Here is a 25111-nt window from a genome sequence, read left to right as displayed (position 1 = left end):
TTTATGAAAAAGGGGACCTCGAGATCTCCTAGCACACGAGCCTCTCAACTCGCTCGTGATGTATGCAATGGATAATTTTCCCTTTACCTTTCTTTAGGGGTATTTGCAGTGGAAGAGTCCCACTTGTCATTGACAATATGCCCTCGCTACAGAGCGGAATTTGGGGTACATGGGTGCGCTGGAGATCCTCAAAAGTGAAGTGTAGCATTCCACTAGAAATAGCTGCTCACAAAACAGCCTCGGTCAAAGGCGATCGGCATGAACTTATTCAAGTTGGATCGCGTAAGTTTATCGTAACACATTTGTAGCTAAAGTATACGCTTTAATTTTAAACGAGCGAGGGCGTAAAGCAACATATGCGCAAGCGTTACAATACCCTTTATTCTCCTGTTCCCCTCCCCCCAAAGAAGGAAATGGCTTTGAAGAATAGTAAAGAAATCGGCGATGGCCTTTTAACAAGGTTAACATTTATTTTTGCTACAGCTCTTTGCAGAATGTGCAAGCAACATTTCGCGGAGACAAACCAACAACAGAAAGTGACACCCGCACCAATGATTGAAGTTACTCCATGCGTAGAACTAGAGACTTCAGAAGCAAATGTAAGTAAGTAAACGGTAACCTTGGATACAGACGGTTATTCCAACATAACAAATGCCAAAATTCCGAAAGGGCTCGGTAACTGTGAATAACTGTAAACTTTGAAAATGACTCTGAAAATGATTTTAAGACGAATAGCTCACTGTTCGTTTCTTTAAATTCCTTTCGGTCTGGCTGGAGCGGGAGTATTGATAATGATAGCGGTATGCATGTAAATTCGTATTTTATTTTTTTAAAATGATGTATAACTTAAGTTTCGAACTATAATAAAAAAACTAATGCCTAGTGACAAAATAAACAGAAATATTGAAGTAACATTGATGCCTAAACGTCTTTTTTGTATGTTACAGAACAGCTCAAACTCATCTCCAGGACAAAGTGATACCGGTCAATCTGTTGAAGAGTTCGCAAAAAGCCTTGGACGTCTAGCAATCGCTGATGACACCTTCCACTCAGAGTGACGAGCCCACACCTGTGATCTTACATGAGCCGCGCGAAAAGCTGAGTGAGTTCCTGGCAGCATGCAAACTTGAACCGCTTGGAAAGCCATGGCTTTCTTGTAGTGATTCCTCTGAGCGAACAAGACAACGTCAAACAAGGAGAGCCACAGAAATAGTAGCAACTGTGCTAAAGTGCGTCACCCCTGATAATGCTGGTGAACTCTGGCGACGTCTAGCCTCTTCTACGGCTATGAACAAGGCCCTAGGTGTAAGCGAGTTATCACATTCAGTGCATTTGTATTTAGAGGCCCTAGCAGAAGCGTACCAGAATGCAACCAGCTGGGATACCCGTAGACAAGTGCTTTCGATTATGGCAGGGGTTGGAACTTTCAACGACATTTCCCGTTATATCCTGGGGTTAACAAGATACCGATACTCCATGGCTAATCTTCATCGATCACAGTTTGGCCGAGGCGCTCAAGTTCCACAACAGCCTACCACACGAATACGAGTAGACTTGAGGCAGCTTGACCACTTTCTTGGTTTCATCACGAGCCCGCATCTTGTTCAGGACCTTCCATTTGGGCAAAAACATCTCAAGCTTTCGTCTGGTGAGGTTATTCAAGTACCTAACGTAATCCGTATGATGATACCCGAGCGAGTGATACAACAGTACACTCAGTACTGTTTGGAGATCAACTTCAAACCATTCAGCGAAACTACTATGAGACGGGTACTCTTTGAGTGCAGTGCCTCTGTAAGAAAATCACTGCAGGGCTTAGATTATTTTGCAGCTGAAGGTGCTCGCGCATTTGATGATCTCGTGGCCCTCGTACGCCAAATAGGGGGATTAGGTTCCGGCAAGGAGTGGGAGACTACAGTTGTGCAAGCTCTTATGACAAGCAAGCAGTATTTGAAGGGGGACTATAAGGTAATGTGAATTCTGACTCCAGAAAGACAGCTGGAATAAAACTAAAAGTAAGTAATTATTTTACCTCGTCAACAAAATCATTCCGTAAAACAAATATATATTTTGTACTCTTTTTCTTCTCTAAATGGTGCACGTGTAACTAGCTTACATAAATTCTCGAGATTAACAATGCGCGCACGAGGATAGTTTTTTTTCCCTAAGGTTAAGGTTAAAAGTTATTCGCCCCCTTACGTTAATAATATATGTTAGATTAAAAAATCCTTTGATTAACTATTATATTGAAGTATAAGCACAGACAAACAGTAATCTCAGTTTTGTTTTATCAACAGGTTCATGTCACAAGCCCCTCTAACGTAGCAGACCATTGTGTGTTGTTTACTCTTAGCGACAGTAGTGATGCAGATTACCAGCAACAATGCAGTCACCAACACACTGATCTTTGTGACTGTTGTCAAAGTCTTCAGGAAACTCTGGCAAAGATTGAACGGGTCCTTGGCGAGACGACCTTTCCGACTCAGGACGCGAAAGACGAAGCGCTATTTATATTCCAGACAGCCCAGCTGGCCATAATGTCCTGGAAATGCCACATCCTTAGATCAGCTAACCAAGACCAAGCGAGAATAGATGCACTGGAGAAACTTGACGACAACACTGTCTTGATAATTAACGACTGGGCCATGAAGTTCCTGCCACAAAAATACAGAGAGTCCCAAACCGACTGGTTTGGTAAGCGAGGTATCTCCTGGCACGTTTCTGTCGTCTACCGTCGTGTGAGCGGGGTACTCCAGTGGCAGGGCTTTCTGCACATAGTCCAGTCGTGCAATCAAGGCAGTGCTGCAGTGGTTAAAATCATGCAGGATGTCCTGAATACCATCAAGCTGGAGCACAGTGAGATTAACAAGGCGTTCTTTCGCCAAGATAACGCAGGATGTTATCATTCGTCGTCCACCGTACTCTCATGCCCAGTGATATCCTCCTCCACCGGCATCGAAATCAAGCGCATTGACTTTTCTGACCCACAGGGTGGAAAAGGTGCCGCAGACAGGCTCGCTGCAACCTGCAAGAATCACGTCAGGACTTTCATAAACGAAGGAAATGACGTGACCAATGCCGAACAACTGAAGAGTGCTCTTCTTTCGCATGGGGGGATAGAAGGAGTTCGAGTTGCTGTCATGCAAAGTGTTGAAGAGGAAACAGTAGTAGATGACAACAGAAAGATTATTGGTATCAACAAATTAAACAATTTCGAGTTTAAAGACGAAATTCTCGTAGCTTGGTGCGCTTATGGTATGGGAAAGGGAAAAGAGATCCCATTGGAAACAACATCAGAAGGTAAGGCTAATGAAAATTCACAATTCTTCCTTTTTTAGAATTATTTCATCGCGCAAATATATATTTTATAGTTTGAGTAAAAAGGTGTACGTTTATCGTTTGTTATAGCCTTCAGACGCATGAAAGGCATCCATTTCCCATCCTGGTACGCAGGAGGAGCGGGTGTCTGCCACCCCGTGGGGTTTTGCTTTGTAAAATACTTAAGCCCCTTAGACCCTTTATAAATTTATAGTCCTTGATTTGTTTTACAAAATTTTTAAAACGAACATTGCAGAATATGGCGGTTCTGAAGAACATGTCCGGTCATAAGTTGTAAAAAGCAAACGTTTCATCTGTTCGCGCAGCAAAGTGGACCAAAGGGGCACTCTTCACAGGCTGTGCAGAGTGAAGTATTGAAGTAGGTGAACAGTGCTTTTTATGTAAATCTTGTTTCTTTATGTGTTATCTACTTCAGAGCATGGCATTGGTTGGCTTTCATCTGAGTTTTCTTCTGGAGACTTTAAACCCCTTAGCCCAAAACCGACTCAGTCAAGGAAGAAACAAGAGACGGAAGTGGAGCAGGTTCATGATCCCACTGACAATACAAATGAATCGTCATCCGTGTTTACCTGCCCTCAGGATGGGTGTGTTAAGGTCTTTCAAAGGCTGTCTTCTCTCGAAAAACACCTATCTTTAGAGAAATGCACCAAGTCTTTAGAGAAACGGTCTTTGTTAGACCTTGCCAAACTAGACTACAAGTCCAGGTTGGAGGAGGGCACGACCAGTCAAGTTATTTCGTTTGCGTCTTTTAGGGATACAAGAGAGGCTACATCCGGCGAATTAGAGGTAAAAGAAGGATGGGCGCTAAAGCCGAGCAAAAAAGCATATCGCTTTAACCAAAACCAGAGGGATTATCTAAATGCGAAGTTTACAATTGGTCAAACCAGCGGCAGAAAACTGGACGGTGATATCGTATCACGTGAAATGAGACGTGCACAAGGACCTGATGGTGTTCGTTTGTTCAAAGTATCCGAGTTTCTTACCCCGCAGCAGTGCACTTCATATTTCTCACGTCTTGCAGCGAAGGTCCGACGGCAAACATCCGATGATGCTGAAGTCCAAGCTGTAGTAGAAGAGGAAAACTTTACCATGGCAAGAGAAACAATCCTATCCATCACGCTACAGCACCCCATCACTTACGATCAGTACGATATCTGTGCCATGGCCAAGGGAGGATCTCTGGAGCGACTTAAACTTGGAATGCTTCAAAACATTTGTCAGCAACTAGAATTAGAAGTACCTCCTAAGCCTGTTCACCGCAAAGCGCTCTACGTTGACCTGCTGAAAAAAGCCGTCATTAATTGCACTTGCCAGCTCCGTGGGAAAAATATGTAGAAACAGAAAGTACTACCCTGCTCACAGACGTTTTTCTGTTTTGAGAATTTGGTGCGCGCACAAGATAAGCGATTGCTCGTAAGAGAGGACGGAACGCGCTTTTTTTTTTATACGTGCACTCGACGATATCTAAAAATGAAGAGAGTCTGTGAACAGGCTAGTAAAGTACACAAATTGTAGAGTTTTGCCTAAACGGTGTTCTCACTTCTCCTCAGAGGCTTGCTTCCAGGAGTGAATCATTCACCATTTGTTCTCGCCGGAATAGGGACCTTACGATCCGACAACGGCGACGGCGACGTGGGACTTTTTTACTTCCGGTTACGTACTGCGCATGAGTAGATTTCTGAGACGGCGGTGTCCCTTCACGCGCGGACGTCTAGAAGCCTTGTTTGACGTTGTGCGAAAACGTGGAAATTAAAACCCAACTATGGCAAATGAATCAAGGTAAAAACGAGACTCTGCTACTAAATTTAAAGAATACTAGTTTGTTTGAAATATCCGAAACGAACAGAGCGTGGAGTCTTTTGTATACGACCACAAACTGAATGGAGAGAGATTTGACTTATTTTGCTTTGTATTTGTTTGTGATTGTACTTCACTCGCTATCACTGAGCTTTCTTATCACTTACTTTCCAACTTTTTTCTCGATCAAAAAAATAGAACAATTAAGCTTAATTTTATTTTGGGTTTACTAGGAACTAGTAGAGAGATTTTGTCGGCAGCGGTACTAGTTACATTCATCATCGGTCATCTTGTCGAGATCGAAACACTCGTAGTTAGTGTACGGTAAATCCGGATTTTTTTTTTGGGATCAGGGATCAAAGGCCTAAAAAAGGGTGGGATTAGGGATCACAGCCTCGGATCCGGGATCAAAGCCCTCGGGATCGGGATCAGCGTGTTTTCCATGGGCTCAAGGATCAGGCGTCTAGATAACAACAATAATTTACGATGCGCGCCTAAACATGGATTTTTAAAGCTTTTTGAAATTTTATGACCCATTTTATACAGTATTCCTTGGTATTTGGACTTATTGATTGATAGTTCACCGGAGACCAGAATCAAAGAGTACTGGTTGACTCAAACTTGACTGGTTAGGCATTGGGTCGTTAATCTGTTAATAACTTGCCAGGATTTTATTGTCTTACTCGCGCTGCATGACGTTCAATCATGTCATACAATATGCCAGGAATAGGTCATTTGAGCACGTTGGATTGCTTTCGACTGAGCACGGGCACTGAGTATACTTGGAGATTACTGGATCGTTTTTTAAAAAAGTCAACATTACAGAAAGTTTTTTTCCATGGGGAAGCGAAAGAAGAGAAAAGATAATCACACACGTAGAAGGTAAATTGGAGTAAACGTTGATTTACGGTTTTCTTTCTGGTTCAAATCTGCAATCTTTTGGCAAAATTTAATTTCATAAACTCGACATTCTAGGTCACGTTCCTGGTCGCTCAGCAGAAAAGGCGATCAACGGCATGAGCGAAGCTCAAGGCGACGTTCAACAAGCAGGTAACTTAGAATAATGGGTGTTTGTGTGTTGTTACCAATTATAAGGACTAGAGTATACATAGAATTGCTTCTAAAACGGCGAAAAGACCAGACACAAAAACCATGATGTAACAACTGATAACACATTGAAAACTGATAGCACAAATGGACTATGAGATTTCGTCGTGTTGTGGGATTTAGCGTGGACCCGAGTAGTATTTATTCTAAAGACAATTTATATGAAAGAAAAGTTTTCTTTTGATCAAGGAAAATAATAGATGGATTAATTTGAAGGATTTTTTTTATAAAAGTCATGTCATCAGTTTTAGGTTTACTGGTAAATGTTATTATTTCCGGCGGGAAACGGGATTGAGGATGAGAAATTTATAAAAAGATCTATAAATTTCTGGTCTTTATCTGCAAGTCAATTTGCGGGCCGACATCCCTCTAAAAACGTGCGCCGGGTTTGTAAAACAATAGATATTTTAAAAGGTTAGTCACGTTTTCTCCCGATATAAACAATCAGCAACACCACACCTTTGACAAGAAGACCATTTTCAAAATATCGCAGTTTGACTTTGACATTCAGCAGAAGCGTTACAAAGCCCAACTGGAGATTTATTTTGTGGTAAACCAGGGTCAACCGCTTTGCATTTATGACGCTCCGGAAGGGCTCCTGATCTCGATGCACAACCAAGGAATTGAATGTCTTTCTCGTGAAGAGGCCTCTGTCGAACTAACCAGTGTTGTTAAAAAGGACCCGTCAGTTATCCTTGGCATTACTAAAACAGCACAAAAGCTCGTCTTCTCTGATTCTCATGACCATTCAGTTAACTTTTGTATTGATGGCAAGGTAATTCACTCACTGGGAGGAAGCCAGCCGGGGATGCAAGACGGCTTTACAGTTAGGTTTCACTCGCCATCAGCGCTTGTGTCATATGGAGAATCTATGTTTGTCTGTGACACCAGCAATCAAGCTGTCAGACTAATTTCAAGCTTAAAAAGCTATAAACATCTCGGAGAGAAATTGGGGCTATTTATTGAACTCTTCCAACTTGAAGAAGAACTATCAAGGAAGCCAAGTTTCCAACCAAGTTTGGAAGACGGGTTGATTATTCTCAAAGAAGCGGCGGATTTCATGAAAGACGTAGAAAGGCAGGCGTATTTTCGAACAGGTCGATCCTGATCTAGCATTATCAAAACCTACGAGGGACGCTTTTAAAATGCTTCATTCTTCATTTGAGAAAACGAATCCGTTCTTCTCTGAAAACGATTTGCAGCATATTGCAAAGGATATATGCTTTCCAAGTTTCACGACACTACATGTCGAACATTTCTTTGCGGGAATGAGAACCCCAAGTCGTACAACGCCAGACATGCATGATTACGGCAGCCGCAGACCAAGCTGTATTGTTGAATCCGTACAGAAGGTGTATCACTCTTCCTTTTCAGTGTATACGGGACCCCAAAGCCACTACACCGAACGAACAATAAACAAGAGGGAGCCTGAGTGGCTTTATGATCGTGCAAAGCTTAGCGAAGAACATTTTTGGCAAGAAGATAGTGTTAAGGAGAAGGATGTTTTGCGTGAAGAATCAAGGGAACTTAGGCTGTTTGCTAAAGAATTTGGGCAAGGCGTACGGCAGCAAAGAGTAAGAGACAAAACGAAAGAAAAGGCTGGAACTCTCCCTCTATCTCTAAGCATGATCCGAAGAGTTCAAACAAACCAAACTCAAAATGCTGTTGACATGCTTGAAGAGCTTCAAGCCTTAGACGCAGGACAACCTGAAACAGCACAGATTGAAACTCGTCCAGTTCGTTTTTCACAGGGAGATGTAGTCGCCCTAAAACACAACTGGAAACGGTATTTAGAGCCCTTTTTCCTTGCTATTCTTCAGGAGGACCTTCATTGCAGTAATGGTGGCATCCTTGAGCGTACCATGCGTATTAACTGGCTTGAGCCGTCAGAGGAACGTATCAAGAAAAGCGAATCAGCTGAAAGTTGAGCAGGCTTTGTTTAACGATTAACAATGACCGTATATGGCTACTTTGGAACAATGGCGGAAACAGCTTTAAAATACACGCGGGATTTTTCAAATTTCCGATTATCATACGAGCGGCAGATTTAAACCATCGGCAAAACTGATGATACGACAAATCCTCCCCGTGGGGGTTATTATGGTAGATTTTTTAGGATGTAAATAGTCACGGTGGGGTGGATGGTGGGGCGACTGTAGCTTTCGTATCTGAAGTAAAGAAATGTCACCGTTTTTTCCTTTACATTGCTTAAAACTGGGGAAAGATATATTCAATTAGAGGCTCACTGTGCGATACAAAAGTGCTGAGAGCATGTGTAACCGGTATTAACGTCCGAAGCCTACCACGCCGTTGAATTATGTAGAAGACTTTCGTCATTTGCTCGATTGTTTAATGTGCGGGTATTTAAATTTCGCGCTGCGTGAATGAGATTTTGTTCCTGACGTGCACAAAAAGGTTCATATTCTCCTTCCTCTAGCGTATGATTTAAAACCTGGTAATAACGTCCGAAACCTCGCGCGTCGTTAATTCATGTAGTTTTACGGGTATCTTTCTCTTTCCGTATTTCAATTCAACGAAAGGAGTTAAAAAAAAATGGCGAGTGGAGATAGTCGCACACGCTCGTCAATTTCTCCCATTCGACTCGACTGTTCAATCCGAGTATATTTAAATTTCGCGCTTCGTAAGCAAGAAAAACTGAATAATCTCCTTCCACAATTTTTTTGTGTTTACACAAACCGACATCAAATTGATACCTATTCATCCTTTTGTGTGATAGCAGGAGGTGAGATTTTTTTCGCATAGTCATGTTCTGCTAGTTTCTTCCTTTTTTTTTTTTTTGCTCAACAGGTTACGTCTATTCAATCACATCACTGATGCTGTCAGATTAATCTACCAAATTTTAGGGCAATCCAATTTCGCGCTACGAAAGTTATCCTATTTTCTTAGTTTGCATAAAGCGCTGCGCAATCGCCTCCCATAATTTGCTTACCGTAGAGTAAATGCATAAGCCCAGAAAAAACTTAACACGCGAAAAAATCACACCCCTTGATTCGTTAAATGCCACCTCGGTCGATTGAGAACAAACATAAAGTCCTAAGGTCCGCTTTCTACAAAGGGAATATTTGGGAAAACTGTTGATAGCTTTATAATTTTCATAAAGACTTTCTGAATCCGTCGTAAAACTATGTAAGCTCAAGCAAGACCTGCTTTTTTTTTTCTCCGAAAGAGAATATAGAACAAACGAAAAACAAAAAATTCGTAACTTCTCCATTGTGAGACTTGTGATTAAAATATCACACTCTCGTCTTGCCGCGCGTTTGACTGAAAACGAGAATAACTTGTGTCATCAACATCGTTGCAAGAATTCTGTGCTTTTGTAAAACAGGAATCCTCTTCTTAGGTCGACTTGTTGGTTCCAGAAAGTAAGTGCTTCGCTAGAAAACAGCTGTGCGTCAGCGCCTGCCCTCTACGAAAATTTGGAGAAGCTGTTGACAGCTTCTTACCTTTAACAAAGATTGTTAAAATCCGCTGTAAAAATCTTATAGTTTTTATGAGAGAGACTTACTTTTAAACAGGACCTGCTTTTTTTGCAAAAGATAAATAAAAAAAACTCGCACCTTCTTCATTGTGAGACTTGTGAGAGAAAAAATATCACACCCTCATCTTGCCACGCGTTTGATTGAAAACGAAAATAACTCAAATACATGCTCTCGCAAAAACTAGAAATCATCGCTTTGATCAGTATATCTTGTATCATCAACATAGTTACATGAATTCGGCGCCTTTGCAAAGAAGGATCCTCGTGTCAGGTAAACATGCTGGTTCTAAAAATGATGAGCGCCTCGTTTGAAAACAACTGTGCGCCAGAAATAAGGTTTTTAATGAAAAAAAGGTTTTTGAAGAAAAGAAGAAAGGAGATTTGCATGGAGCATTTTGATGAAAGAAAAAATAACCCAACGTCCGTCATCGCAGACGGACGCAAACAGTCCCTTTACAATCGCACTAAACAACCCTAGAACGTATGTCTCACAATGAAAACTTTATTAATAGATTGGTTGGAGTGACATAGTCCTCAAAATTTCAAGCCTAGCAAGTGCAGCTTATGGTCACGGCCATTTCAGCCCAAATTTTTTAGCGAAAACACAATGATTTTACTGCCTCTACACTAAGGAAAGAAGTTTCTATATCTGGATCTCACCTGCACTGGTGTGTGCTTGGTCTACCACAGCGTGGAGCCCCAGTCTCTAAGGGGTTTGTTTAACTATAACGCATCAGGCAATATTGCCTAAGAACACCTGTTTAACCAGACTTAAAACGCTGTACGCACACAGACAATGTTGATAATCACTTCTAGTGCATGGGCAGCCGTTCAAATCTTTATTATTTTATCTTTATATTATTTTATAAACTGATTGTAGAAAATAAGATAAAGAATCATACAAGGAAAATCAACACGTTTCAGAAAATTATGGATGACAGAAAGAAAACATATTTCTTTCCAGTCTCATTAACATAGATTAACTATATACACACTGTAATCAATTTAATAAAATTCATCGAGCTAAGGAGTACGAAGTGCAAAATTTTCCTCTTTATCTATGTTTGTGTGAGTCTCAAAACCATCTTCGCTGGACTTGCCTTTAATTTTATTAAAGTCTCTCGTTTCTTCTCTCAAATTCACCTGCATTGCGTTTGTTTGACATGAATTACCAAAGACGATCTATAATTTATAATTAAAGAGCCCAAAACAGGAAGTGGGAAGTTCATTTCTAATATTAATTTTCATCTTGGCTTGAAACCAACAGTTTCTATCGTAACCATAGCTACCAGACTAATAAAAGAAAACGCGTTTGGCTAAATAAGTCTAGTGTTGGGCACCAAAGAACGTTGGATCTTGAAAGGTAGGAGATGACTGTACTTAATGCATGATAAACTTGAGTTTGACTTTCACCCCATGATAAGATTTGATATTCAGCCTTAACTCCTATTTCTGTGTAGTTGAAATAAAACGAAAATGAAATTTACCGAGTTTCCAAATGTGGGTATCACAAACACTTGGCGAGAAAATATCTCCAGCTGCTTGAAAGAAACAAGATCATTATCCTGAAATTTTATTTTCGTGAACAAAACATTTACTTTATTAAATAATAGGGAGTTTTTAATCCAAAAGGTTTTGGTTTAAAAACGTACAACTTAACGTTTAAGTATCTGCTTTTCCAAGGGTTTTTCGCCGTCAATTGGACATAAAATAATTAATCGAAATTTTTACAATGTTGGTCAAAGGACTAATTTCGGTGTCTAATACGTATGTTAACATGTGAAGATATTCCTAAGAGACCCACATCTCTCCATCGAGCGAAGCGGATAACATCCATTTGCGCCATTTGCATTAATTTCCACATGGAACTGACAGCTGCAAGCATTTTTTTAAAATTTATTTTCATAAAAAGGTTTTGTTCATAACGACAGGTCGATTTGGGAAGCTTAATCCATTGCTTGGAGCTAGCGATCAACTTAAAACTTGTGTCATACGCGCGTGGTATAAACAGAAAACCTGGACTGCATTGTTGACTAACTTCACTTTTGGAAAAGGTGAGTCGCAGACGGCGAATCATTTTTTTATCCTTCGATTCACTTATGAGTACAACTTCATTTATATATCTCTCCTATTCTATTTTACTGATACAAAAAGAATTAAAGTTACAACAACTAGCAACGACTAAGTCAAAATCCGACATTCAACATCTACCCATGATTGGAACTCATTTTTGAAAAATTAAAGGGTATTTAACGAAAGTTTTTTTAGCGTTTCTTAATAAGAAATTTGGATTTTAGATGCAAAATGACTGAAAACTTCAGCAGATACGAATTACTTCATTTAAAATAGTTACATTCCCATCTCTCCTCTCTCAATAACATTTAAGCATGACACTATGTTATGTTCAATTTTCCCGCGTTTTACTAGGCGAAAATTTGATCTTTCTGCATCGTACGGAAGCACATTTTAACCGCTCTCAATCATATCTGAAAAATTATTTTTACAAGAGAACAGTACTGAAATATGGCAAAGAATAGTTGCAATTTTTTGTTGTATATTCGTCCATAAACAAAGCTTATCTATCAAAAGTTAAAATCGCGTATTGTGCAAGTCTAAGAGAAAGTTATTAGCACAAACATGTTCAATGATTAGTTTAAAGGTACTCACCTCGATAGCAGGTGGCATCTGTCGACCGTTAAATTGCCGATTATTTCGATATTTCTGGTTTGGGAAATATAGAGTTTGACATTTTTTAATCTAAGTTTACTATTTCCGGGAAAAAGTCGAATTGTCCAATGTATACTGAATTTATTCATACATCACCCCATGTATGAATCTGTTGCGTGATGCCAGAAAAAAGATGGCTTGTCTCAATTGAAATTAGCATAAATTTCCTCTTTCTATGATAATCGGTCTAAATAACCAAAGGCGATCGTGTAAACTCAAGTAGGAAAATCTGAATTTCCAAGGACTTGTATAATGAAGAAAGAGAAAAAGGTTTATAAAGAAGAATAAAGTTTTTTTTTATGACTTATCGATCATGAAATAGAAAAGGAACTTGAGAAAAATTTGCGTATAGCTTTTATTAATGGCTTTTGTTCTCTTCCCTAAAATAATATCGAAAATGCTCTCTACAAAAGACAAATGATGCTCGATGCTACCAATTTTTGTTCTTGTTTCAACTTTTTTTTTTTTTTTTACCGTTTTTGGGAGGGAGAGGGCTGGAGCTATTTATGTAGGACCTTTTTATACAAAAAGTTAGGAATTTAAAATATAACAGCGGTAACATCAATAAAAACAATTAAAAACTTTACTCAAATTTGTCTTGTCCCAAGCATTTTATGTGTTAACCTCCTTTATCTCAGCTGAAATCATGAGGAAATATCTGAGCGCGGAATTGAGACATAAAATTATCCTAAATTCCTGTTATCAGATAGGCAAAAATCTGCAAATGAAGGCAGTATTAATTTTCCTCCATTTTCCCTGGGCTGGTTAAGTTACGCGGAAATTATAATTTTTCTTTTTTTTTTCTTTTTTTTTTTTTTACAAGACAGCACACCAAAAGTATAGGTTATAAGGAAAAAAGGATCTAGCAACCGTTTCCTCATAGACTCCTGTCCTTAAAAAGACCGTAAAAAATGAAACAGAGGCAATGCATAACTCAAGGCACGAATAAAATTTATTGGATGTCTTACCACCTTGATGTACTACGAGCCTGCTGCTTAATGTTCCTACATGATTTTAAAAACCTAAATGCTGTAATGTTTCCGTGATGGCTAAAAAATTCCAAGGATTCTGTTATCGATTATAAAACGACGATGTAATGCCACTTTCTGAGAGGCCTTGAGTTGTTTTCCTTCATCGGAAGCAGTATTGCTATGGTTGTCAGCGTTTAACTTCCCGAACTGATTATTTCATGAATGCTTTAGTAAAAACCATGCAAATCCTAATTTACCCTTCGTTAAGTGTAAGATGAAAAGTTCAGGATGAAGACAAGTTTCACCACAATATTCTGTATTTCTAGTCTTGTATTTCCTTGATTGTTAATTCCATATTATACATATGCACGTACTTACTTCGTTTCAAGGCGCCAATAAAACACATTTAACGAAAGATGAGTCGTAATCGATAGAAAATAAGTCCACAGGAGCTTTACTCGAACAGTTTGGTCTCTACGTAATTGCAAAAAATAGCACGATTTAATTTATCGCCTGCCTAAATAAAGTACTCTCTACATCGTTGAAAACGCGAATGAGACCAGTCGACAGTTAAAAGACAACTATCTGATAACAACTCGAATGGTAAACAGGGCCTTAAGAGCGACGCTGAATAAGTTCCCTGAAAAATGCAAGCCTCTTTAACTTAGGCAAAACCCCATCTCTTGAAGCTTTTTTTGAAACAATTTCACTCTTCTTTACTGGAACTTTTTCTTGAATTTATGTTCAGTTCTTCGCCTCAGATACAAAACAAATAGGTAGCGACTGTTGAAAAAAGTTCGTCCATGCATAAGTTCTAAAGATTGTTTGACAGTTTTCAAATTAAACCATCCGTGCATTAAGACTAATACAATTGCATATGTAAGCAATAGAGACTTAATGACTAGAAATGTGAATCACACAATTTTTCCGACGTTATACTAAGCTGTTTTTCAGTGGCATATCACACCTAATGAGAACTTAAACAATTTCAAGTGAAACTTGAATTCAAAATTCGAGCAACTTGCGCCGAAGAATTAGACAAACTGGAAAAATATAGGAGATGATTTATTGATGAAGTCATTTGGTGTCTTATAGAAAGACATAAACAGCTTCTGGTATCTGTCTTGTCTGTCATCTTGAACAAAACATTTACTATGTTAAATAATGGGGGAAATTGTACTGTTCATTCTGGTAAAAGTGCGCCTAAAATATGTTTTAAAACTCCTACGGAGTGCGTGAAGCCGGCTAAATGTTTCATCGTGCACAAATTGTCGGGATGATTTTATCATGAGGACGGAAAACGTTGTGCTTTTTGTCTATCTTGTGGTGACAAAGCCGTAGGAAGAAAAATGAACGATTTTACAAGAATAGCAACTTTTCAAATAATTTCGAGCCATTATTACGTGTTGATTTAACGTTGCGTGAGACAAGACAGACGACAATTCAATAAACTATGAGTAATATGAAAAGGACGTAAGCAAATTTCAAGATAGTGTGTACGGCGAAAAAAAAAATAGTCATAAATTTACATACATTTATTTGAACTACAATGTCGACGACTCATTAAAAACTGTCATGTTAAAAATATTTATCAACAAATTTTTAGTATTTGGCATATCAGCGTAAATTTACATCGCATTTTGTTTAATCTGTTTGTCCTCATTGTCAACTTAAATTTGTATTGTAGCTCTGAAGCCCTTGAGGTTTGAGCAGATCGTTTGTATTGCGTTTTCTTGACGTCCGTGAATTATGGTCATCGTGGCTTTCGACCAAGGTGGAGCTGTACAAATATTCATAGTAAATTCCGACACGAATCGTCAGTATTTGCTCAAAGACTTCGTCGAGGCCAGAGCAAGTTTTCAAACTAAAATTACGTGACAGGTTGATGAAAGTCCTTTTTAAATTAGAGAACTAACTTTCAAAACCACAAACAAGTGCAACATTTCCTAAAGCAAAAAGGAAAAAACTCAATTGAAATCCTATCGTGATAATTTAACGTTGAGGCGCTTTGAAAATACTAGACAAAATTAAAAACAGGTGGTAATTAAGTATTAACAACTGAGTTGAAAATGGAAATTGGCCACCGTAAAGAGTAAAAAAGCTGACGTTTCGAGTGTTAGCTCTTCTTCGCCACATCTTAAAGCGATGAAAAAAATCACACCTTCGTTGGATGCCACGCCCAAGGTAAAAGACAAAAGGAACAAATAAAAAGTGATAACAAACGCGCTCTGCCAAAACCTCGAAAAACTTGCTTTTAGCAGTATTTCATTCTAAAAACATTTCTAGAATTCAGTTTTGACAGTTTTTAGAAAATTCTTGTACGAGCAAGATCTGCTTTTCCTTTTTTAAAAGTAGAACGGTCACTCCAACTTCAAGCAGTCTCAAAGTACCTAAATGAAGGAATCCTCTTCTTAGGTAGACTTGTTGGTTCCAGAAAGTCAGCACCTCATTAGAAAACAGCTGTGCGCCAGCGCCTGCTCTCTGCGAAAAATTTGGAGAAGCTGTTGACAGCTCCTTACTTTTAACAAATATTGTTAAAATCCGCTGTAAAACTGGTAGTAATGTAATGAGAGAGACTTACTTTTAAGCAGGACCTGCTTTTTTTGTAAATGATAAATAAAAAAACTCGCACCTTCTTCATTGTGAGACTTGTGAGAGAAAAAAATATCACACCCTCATCTTGCCACGCGTTTGATTGAAAACGAAAATAACTCAAATACATGCTCTCGCAAAAACTAGAAATCATTGCTTTGATCAGTATATCTTGTATCATCAACATAGTTACACGAATTCGGCGCCTTTGCAAAGAAGGATCCTCGTGTTAGGTAAACATGCTGGTTCTAAAAACGATGAATGCCTCGTTTGAAAACAGCTGTGCGCCAGAAACAAGGTCTTCAATCGCCACGAGGCTCTCCACAGAAAACCGTCACTTTCGATTGCATTTAACATCAGTAGTAAGACCAAAAAATATATTTGTACGTTGAAAAAACTGACTGGTAAAAACCAGGCGACTTGACTTACATATAGAGAGAGGTGGTTTAAATGAGTCACTGCAATACGGATAAATTTAATTATTTCTGAATTTGCGAACCTTTGGCTCAATGCGCTAAACGAGGGTCAAGTCTACCCCTGGGTACACCGATGGAGATTGATTTTACTAGTTCATATTTACACTACCCACTCCCCCAGTGCAGCAAAATTGCCACTCCGATAATTTTCTCGATCAGTTACAAGCTTTTCCGCCTCCCTTCGGCCAAAGTCCCTCAGGACTACCAATTACTCAGGACTTTTGTTTGGAAAAGTTGACCCGGAACAATGGGCCATTTCTTGATACGGAGATGCACTATTATACACTGTAGGCAATGAAGACAACAACAACCCACCTCAGTGTATTTTAGATATTGTAACGGTGGTTCAGGATGGTGAGAAATTCATTCTATGCCGAAACGAGGAGCAACGCCTAAAAAACTTGGCTAAGGGCTCTGACGAGGCTGATTATGATAGCAGTAGTGAGGACGACAGTGATGGCGACAAAAGTGAAGACGATGATGACCAACCGACTCGTTTCGAAGCTGGACGCAGTAGATCTGGCAGGAGGGTGACACTATTTGTGCTTTAACAAGCTCAGAACAATTCCAGGGCCTTTCCGGAATCAAATTTTCACACACGTTGTACATTTTCTCGATAGATATTTTTCAATAGATTTTTTTCAGATGTCTAGAAAACGGATTAACAAATAGCACAGATACTGCAAATAGATGATAACAAAAACTTGTATCATAAACTGACTAGGTCGCATGCTCATGAAATTTTAAAGTTTATAGCATCACCAAACGGTTTTTCTTTTTCAAACGAATGTCGAGGAAGGTCGCTGCGATAAATACGTTTTATTCTAATTTTGGTTACAGAAAGTTTATTAAAGTTTATGAGGCTAATATCAACGACAATTTCAAGCAGTCTGCTTTTTCAAGCGGATAGATTCGAAAGTTATCAGATTTTTAGGAAAAATTTGTTTCCTCGTGTTTCCCGTATAAAACGTTTAGAATTTGTATAGTATTGCACTAGTTAGTGTGTTTTGAATTAAGTGAAATTCACCTGATAGTTAAATTTGAGAAAAATCAAGATTGTTAACACGTGTCAACGAAGTGACGGATCCTTCAACGATGATTGCCAAAGGTAATATTCTACAACGATAAAAACGAACAAAAGAAGTGGGAACCGAGATAATTCAGGTAGGACTCTAATACTTTGGACCATCATAATATAGTGAAAGAAATGTGAAGTAGCTCATTTTTCTTTTTATCCTAATGTCGCATTGGCGAATTGGTAAAAAATGATTACCAGACAAAGTTATGGATAGAAAATACACTGGGATCAACAAAATTTTGTGGGATCAGGGATCAAAATTTTCATCACTTTTGGGATCAGGGATTAAAAATTTTGCGTAAAAATACGGGATCAGCGACGAAAAAATATACCTCGTTACGACCCTGAAATCGTAGAGAAGCACGAATTCTTCAGCGTTAATCAAACGGGAAGCATGAGCCAGGAGAATAGTGTCACGGAACTTTGGCATGGCTTTCTAAAAAACTTTCGTTGACTTAAACACGATAAACATCAATGACCGTCGTCAACGTTCTCGCTCGTAAAATTCGTAATCTCAATTTTGGCGGGAACGCCAACACGACGTGGCCCCGCTCGACCCAGACTTCTCACGTTGCCGTCGCCGTCGCCGTTGTCGGATCGTAAGGTCCCTAATAACTAAGTCAAGAAAAAATCTATTTTGTTCATTGTTTTTCTTCCTTTACTTATTTTTGAAGTTTGTTTATGTTTAAAAGAGCGTTCCTTTTCGGAAAGTGAGATCATTTCTTGTTTGTCAGGGTTAGTCCTTGTTACAAATCAGTCAGTTACCTTTCAGCTCGTGACTATTTGCACGTTATAAATGTCTCTTCCCGCTCTGACAAATCAATGACACCTTATCTTATAAATGTGAAGAGGTATTTTAGCCTGCATAACAGCCGCTTTATGAGCCAAGCGAGGCGAACGCAGCATTTGCTCGAAGCACGAAACGAGTGCGAAAAGCGAGATGAGGGATGGAGAAAAATAAAGCTTTATTTTTCTCCTCCCCTCGTCGCTTCTCGCGCTTCGTGCAAAATGCCACTTTCGCCTCGCTTGGCTCATAAAGCGCCTTTTATGCAGGCTGGAGGTATTTCTGCAAGTTCTTTGAGTTAACCAAAGATAACTTTGTTTATCTTCGCTAAACAACACTTCTAGAGGCCTCTAGAGAAAGCGTTACGCGCGAGAATGTGGAATTTTATAACACTCCACATCGCGTATTCAGCCCTGCGGAGTGGTTCTCTTTTTCTCGCGCTCGCGGCGTGAATTGTTCATAGTTAACTCAAAGATTATTATTAGCCCGATTTCCGGGTCAGTAGAGGTCATAAGACCTTGTGGTGGCTTGAAATCTTAACTAAACGAACTCAAAATCGAAGTCAACGGTCTCGAATGCATTTTAATTCTGCTTTTCTCCCTGAAGAAAACTATTTTAAAATTGTGGTAACGGAGTTTCGTCAAGCGATGACAGCTTCAGTTCGAAGTTGCGATCTCAATGATTTCGCTGGTAGCAAAGTAGCTAAACAAACGTTTTTCAGTCGTCATATAAAAAGTTATTTACAGCTCTTACCAACACAGCTGAAAGCTAGAAATAACATTTTCACCGTAAAAACATATTACAAGCAACAGTAAGTAGTCCTTTTACACTAAACTTTGCATTTAGTATGAATTCATTCAGCGGGCCATCTAATTTGCATAAAGTTTATTAACTTAAATTCTCAAATTGCTTACTCCAGTGTCAGGGCTGTATTTAATTTCCAGAGCTAAAACGTTCCTGTAATTTACTTCAATAGCCAAGGCTTTATTCTATATGGGTTTTACTAGGAAGAGGCATATACCAGAGGGCTTTTTCAACGGTTAAAGTTCGCTTTCATTTTCTAACATTTCAAGAGACACAAATACGACCTTTTTAAACTTGTCGATTGTAAATGTTAAAAACTTCTTTCTTTAAATTTTCTTTTAGGATTTTAAAGATTAAGAACGAAATAATACTCGGCTGAAGTTTCGATGTTAGGGATTGTTTCTTATGCGTTCACCGTTTCCTCGAAGTTGCGGTCGGATTCTGTTATTTTTAAGCGCGAAAAGACAGCAATAAAACGATTTTTCAAACTATTTGTTATTTCTCCCGTACAATGAATCGCTTGAACACAAAACTATTTTCTCTTGAATTAGGTCACTAGAAGGGATGTTTTGGCAAAAGAAAAAAAATTCAATTTTTTTACGAGTGTCTTGCGATTTACGATTTTCTCGGAAAATGGCTCTTAAAAGCTGAAAATAAATCGCTAGATCAATGAGGTAAATATCAAAGAAGAAACCAAAAATAATAAGGATGCCATCTTTGGTATTTACCTTGGCAAGGTACGAGAGTCTTAACATGGATTTCAGTCGGCGAACTTAAATAAATTTTGGCTGAATGTTTCACCTGTTTTTACCTTTTCTTGAGAGGGACAGTCTGACAGAATGTTTGGCCATGGCGAAAAAGAACAGAATTAGCCTAAAAATGCTAGGATTATTCGAGATCTCCGCCAAAAAAAATCGTTCCGTACACTTTCGAGGATTGAGAAAGTTATAGACTTTTGATAATCATGGATTAGTAGAGTACGTTTGGTCAAGCTTAGATATTAATAGATTTGAATGAGCGTAAACAAAATCAAAAGTTAAATTGCAATTTTTCTACGTGTCTTTCCATGACGTCCAGACCGACGCGGGCCAACCCGCGGGATCACACTTTGCCAGCGAGATTCAAAGGTTTCGCATGAAATCGAGGCGAGTGGTCAGCCATTCCAGGATGGCGCCCAAACTTTGAGATCAAACAGCATCCAGAAAGAATTGACACGATCGGTATGCGTCGTTCCAACGCTGAATGCAACTGAGGGATATGGCCCAGATTTCACCCGAAGTGCCCAGGAAGAGCCAATAAACAAATGTACAATCGTCAATTGTCCTATCAGAACTTGCAAGTGCTTAGAGACGATGAATTTGAACAAATCAGAGCTAAATTTTCTAAGACCGTCAATTCTTCTCCCTCCCCTCCCCCCAGCCCATTTCTCCTTCCCCACTTATGTGGGTGAGTGGGTTCATGCAACTTTCTCATTGCACAGAACGCATAGAGGAAAGTCTTTTCAATGATTACTGATTCGCATGCCTAACTTTTAACGATAACGTGTGGGTAGATAAATTAGAATCCATTGACACTGCACCAATTTACAAGGATATCATTAACTTGTGTTGCTTTTCAATTCTAAACTCATGGGTGGCGTCAGCATTGTGAGTCAGTGTTTTCAGCTGTCTCTTTTGCAAGGCTGTGACAGCTATCAAAGTAAAAATGATTATTTCAATTAGAGTGACCCTTTCTATTTCACACTTTTTTTCACCAAAGACTATTCTAAAAATGGCTTTTTTTGTGTATTCAGGATCAGTAACCTGGTATGGTTTTGAACAATACACAATTAGCATAGATAATGTCATTTTCTCTGATTTGATTGAGTCATATCCTGGTCAGTCATTATCACTTAAGTCTGTCAAGAATAAATTGATTTAGCCTCAGCAAGAAGCTTCCTTGATTTAAAAGGGCACAAAGGAGTCCAATTTATAATTTCTAGTTGTGTTCGGCCTTTTATTACTGTTATTTATCATTCCTGTTTTTCTTTTTCAGTTCTTCAGTTTTCCTTATCTTTTCACTCACCAATTATTACTGGTAATGAAATTTCTTGGATGAGGCTTATGTTATTAGACATAGATGTAACTCGAGATTTGACGACTAAAAGCTATCCTGAATCTTCTAAAACATTTTCAGAAACAATTTACGAGCAAAAGTAATATTTGTGATCGACCCTTCATCAATTTCCTAATTTTAAGGATATTTTTCATTTTAGATAAGTAATAATTTCAACTTATCTATTTAAATTAGTTTTTTTTAATTCATCAATTTGAAACGGAAGTTTAAAGTGTCGCAGGCAGGCACAATTTTTTTTTGGCTTAAGGTCAATCATAGCTTTAACTCTCATTTTCTCCTCAAGAGTCTTAGCTTTCTTATAATTAACCTGTGTCATTGTAATTCATTAGTCGACGGATAATTCTTAGCCGATCGTGCTTTGACGACAATTTTCAATGGCTTCAAGCCATTGGAAATTGTTCAAACCGCGTCCTAAATTTTTTGTATAATGACCTTATTTCCATTAGGGGTATTAATTTAAGAAGCAGGTGGGAAATATCAATTACGACAAAGTCATTTCGCAGCTTGCAGTTAGTCGTTACTCAAGGTTTGCCTATTTACAAAAGGTTTTGAAACCGGTTGGAAATTATATGCGATATTTACTTAGAAACAAAACTGTGCAAACTAGCTTTTGACAGTTTTTGTTCCTCATTTCTTTTTAGCATTTGGTTTTGCGTGGGCAAGTCCATCATGGAAAAAGCATATTTTCAACTCAAAGCAAAGCAGTTTTGTCGTTAATTGTATGGCTTGGCGGTGACTAACCAGATTAATTGGAATTATCTTCGAACAGACCACTCCAAGTCTCCTTAATCTGCATCTTTCAGTGCCAATATCGGTAAGAAGTGGGTGATTCGGTTAAAACTGCACCTTGCATTTGATTTTAAGCTGTATTCAAAGTATTAATTTTATTTATTTATCGCCTTCAAGGCTGCCATGGCCCCGGAAAACACTTTTGCGGTATTCTGAACTAAAGGATGAGCGAATGCAAAGTGGCTTTTTGAAAGATTCTGGGCGACTGCGCCTGCTCAGGACTGCACAAGAGGTCAGCACAAAGGGCTGGATACGGTTTTCCTCCGTGAAGACTGGCGTGTCCAAATTCAATCCGTGTTTAGTGCCTTTGTGACGATTTTGTTTCTGCGTCTTAAGAAAGCTGGTTTATATTGACGGCCACAGCTCTCAAAGGTTCCTCGATCGACTTCAAGAAGTCTGGCACATTAAGACATAAGTCGCTAATTTATTAGACTAAAGTGGTTCAAGAAGGTATCTGCAACATCGAGTTAAGTCCATGATGTGTCAAGCGTTTGTTACTAATATTTGCTTATCTCCAAGGCAACAAACAAAGTAGTAAAATACTGTCTTTGCGAATTCGTATAACATTTACACAGCTTTGGGTAATAAGCATTTTTAGGAGAGTAAAGTGGATTTTAAGACTGAGCTTATTTCATTTATCTCTAAGTCTCTCAATCGTAAGCTGTGCTAGTTCAGTACAGTTTCTTTAATTATGCCTAATCCTCCGTCGACCAAGAGCACAACATCCTCACAGGCCACTGCCGAACCACATGCTGACCCTCATCCTGAGCCAGGCCCTGACTGGGAAGTAGCAACACAGATTTGGGGAGTAGCTTGGCAGGTGCACTGGGCTGGATTCGGTATCATTTTCAGCATGTTAGCTCTGCGCTCCTTCATCGCCCTAGCGCAAGTCAGAAAGAGGGAAGGATTTGGTAGAAAGCCTTTGGTCGTCGCTGTCAATGTATTGGTTCTGACACAAGGAGTGACACGAGCCTTGTTTTTGTTTTTGGATCCTTACGAGTCAAGGACAAATGGTTTAAAGGTCCCACCTTGGCTGACGAATTTATTGTACGGTATCACATTTCCCTGTTTGACTTCCTCCTTCTGCCTTATACACTTGGCATTTATTGAAGTCTCTAAGGTCCAAATAGGATCCAAAAAGCTTCAAAGTGTGTCCTTCTTAAGCATGGTTATCACAATTCACTTTGCGATCGTCGTAACGGCAGAAACAGTAACCGCTATGAAAGCCGAGCTTACACCATTGATTATTGTATGCCAGTCGTTATTCATTCTTTGGGGCTTCCTCCTCTCGACAAGCTTTATTTACAGCGGATTAAAAGTAATTCAACACGATCTTACCGTTCAGAGAGAACTCCAAATGGTCCAGATCGGAACGGCTGATGGGGTGGGTCGACCAAGACAAGCAACAGGAACTATTAAAGTTGCAAAGATCACCCTGGCAACAAGTATTTTAGGATTTGCATGCTGTGGACTGCAGCTATATTCCCTCTTTGGCGTGTACAGCTTATATAGCAAAGTTGTAAACCCAGCTCCCTGGCCGTGGTGGACATATCAAACGTGTTTTAGACTTGTGGAATTCTTCATGGCTTGCACCATAGCCTACAGTGTTATGCAACGCTCCTCAGTAAGAGAAATAAGCAAAACCAACAATCACAGCAACGACATCAGCAAAGATATAATCAAGCCTGGGAACTGTTAAGTTTGCTCGCGCTGCAACTTATTACCCGTCAGGCGAGTAGGCCGCAAAGAGAACAAGAAACTTGGGAAGAAGTCACCATCTGCACACGCAGTCTGTACTGAACTTTCTGTGACAGCGTTTCGGACGATATGTTATCCTTGTGGAAAACCCAGCAGTGGCTATGGTTTTCAGATAAGTGTGTCGATCAGCGCTTTTCAAATGAGAAAATTAACAAGTCTTTCAAATTTGCTGTCAAATCAGTTACATAAGGACCGGTTTGACATGGTAGCTTTGCATCATTCGAGCTATCACATCTGAGCTAACTGAATAATAACACAGCCAGGAATATCTACATTGGTCGAAATTGGTTAGGGTTTGGTAATCAATTTGCACTTCCTCCAAATAAATTATGACATTGTCAGAAAAGACTTTGAGGCGAACGGGTAAATGTGAGGGCGAACCCGTCAAGAACGGGTGGAGGTAGTAGAGCGCAAACTCACAATAGCGAGAGACCTCCAGATATCGAGAAAACTCTTGGATTTGCAAAATAGTTAATTTAAAATGGAACTCTTAAGGGACATTAAAATAATAGATATCTCATTATGCTGCGTGAATTAAATGTAAGTAAAAAGACATTAAATTTGAAATACGAGCGACACAAATTTAGTGTACAATCTCTCTTATCTTTTGAGCTAAACTCAAACGGCGTGAAGTAGATGGGTTAAATTTTTATTTTTAATGTTAAGATAATGAATCAATGTTCATTAAGAAGGCATGTCAAATAATTGATTTTCAGAAAAATCCATTAGACGGCCCTTTCATATCTTGTATTGAGTTTCATTTACACTTTCACGCATGTTTACTTTCCTCAAGTTTTCCGGTTGGAAATGGAAACCTGAGTTTAGCGTGCGCGCGCCAACGTGATTTTCATTTAGCTAAATACTGAATACAGTTTATTGCCTGTCAATCTTTTGAATTATGTCTCATAGTCATGAGGACTTTTCACAGTCGGCGTTTTCATAAATTCTTCTTTAACTCTCGTCCCTTTTAAGCAAATGACAATCCATCTGTTTTGTAACATAAAGGCAAATTTTTTTAGAGATATATTCGGTTGCTACGCAATGTATCCGCCAAATGAATGATGGCCCTTTTGAAAGAGAAGATCAGCCTAAGAGAGATCGAATGAGCAACCTGGTCACCAGAGTCTCTCTTCATCCCATCCTCGCGAGAGTCAGGGAACGAGGTTGCTTAATGGTTATTTTCGAGTTGTAATGTTTCATTTGGCGTTTGGAGTAATCTGAATTTTAAAGAAACTGCATCAAATTTAATTTGAAATTTTAAGAAACCGCATGCGT

At 39.1% G+C, this 25111-nt stretch overlaps 3 protein-coding genes across 4 annotated transcripts; all 3 read left to right on the top strand.

Annotated features, from left to right (window-relative positions):
- Positions 1 to 1035: 1035 nt before the first annotated feature.
- Positions 1036 to 4674, top strand: LOC136279675 (uncharacterized). Its single transcript, XM_066163613.1, has 3 exons — positions 1036 to 1968; positions 2298 to 3300; positions 3755 to 4674. Exons 1-3 carry the CDS (start codon positions 1036 to 1038, stop codon positions 4672 to 4674), a joined length of 2856 nt encoding a protein of 951 aa, XP_066019710.1.
- A 3194-nt stretch (positions 4675 to 7868) lies between these two features.
- Positions 7869 to 18400, top strand: LOC131768293 (uncharacterized). The gene is made up of 2 exons (XM_059084026.2): positions 7869 to 8139; positions 16779 to 18400. Exons 1-2 carry the CDS (start codon positions 7869 to 7871, stop codon positions 17057 to 17059), a joined length of 552 nt encoding a protein of 183 aa, XP_058940009.2. The 3' UTR covers positions 17060 to 18400.
- LOC131768281 (proline-rich transmembrane protein 4-like) lies at positions 10963 to 24448 on the top strand. 2 transcript variants are annotated; one of them, XM_066164563.1, is made up of 5 exons: positions 10963 to 11105; positions 11674 to 11796; positions 21209 to 21250; positions 21931 to 22103; positions 22196 to 24448. In XM_066164563.1, the coding sequence occupies exon 5, from the start codon at positions 22770 to 22772 to the stop codon at positions 23775 to 23777; it is 1008 nt and encodes a 335-aa protein (XP_066020660.1). In that variant the 5' UTR covers positions 10963 to 11105; positions 11674 to 11796; positions 21209 to 21250; positions 21931 to 22103; positions 22196 to 22769; the 3' UTR covers positions 23778 to 24448. The 2 variants fall into 2 exon arrangements, with proteins under 2 accessions (XP_066020660.1, XP_066020659.1); XM_066164562.1 differs by lacking the exon at positions 21209 to 21250.
- Positions 24449 to 25111: the final 663 nt, after the last annotated feature.

This window comes from Pocillopora verrucosa, chromosome 3 (assembly GCF_036669915.1).
Source record: "Pocillopora verrucosa isolate sample1 chromosome 3, ASM3666991v2, whole genome shotgun sequence".
Classification (NCBI taxonomy): Eukaryota; Metazoa; Cnidaria; class Anthozoa; order Scleractinia; family Pocilloporidae; genus Pocillopora; species Pocillopora verrucosa.
Note: the sequence above shows the minus strand (reverse complement) of the source record. Positions and strands in the feature narration are given on the sequence as shown.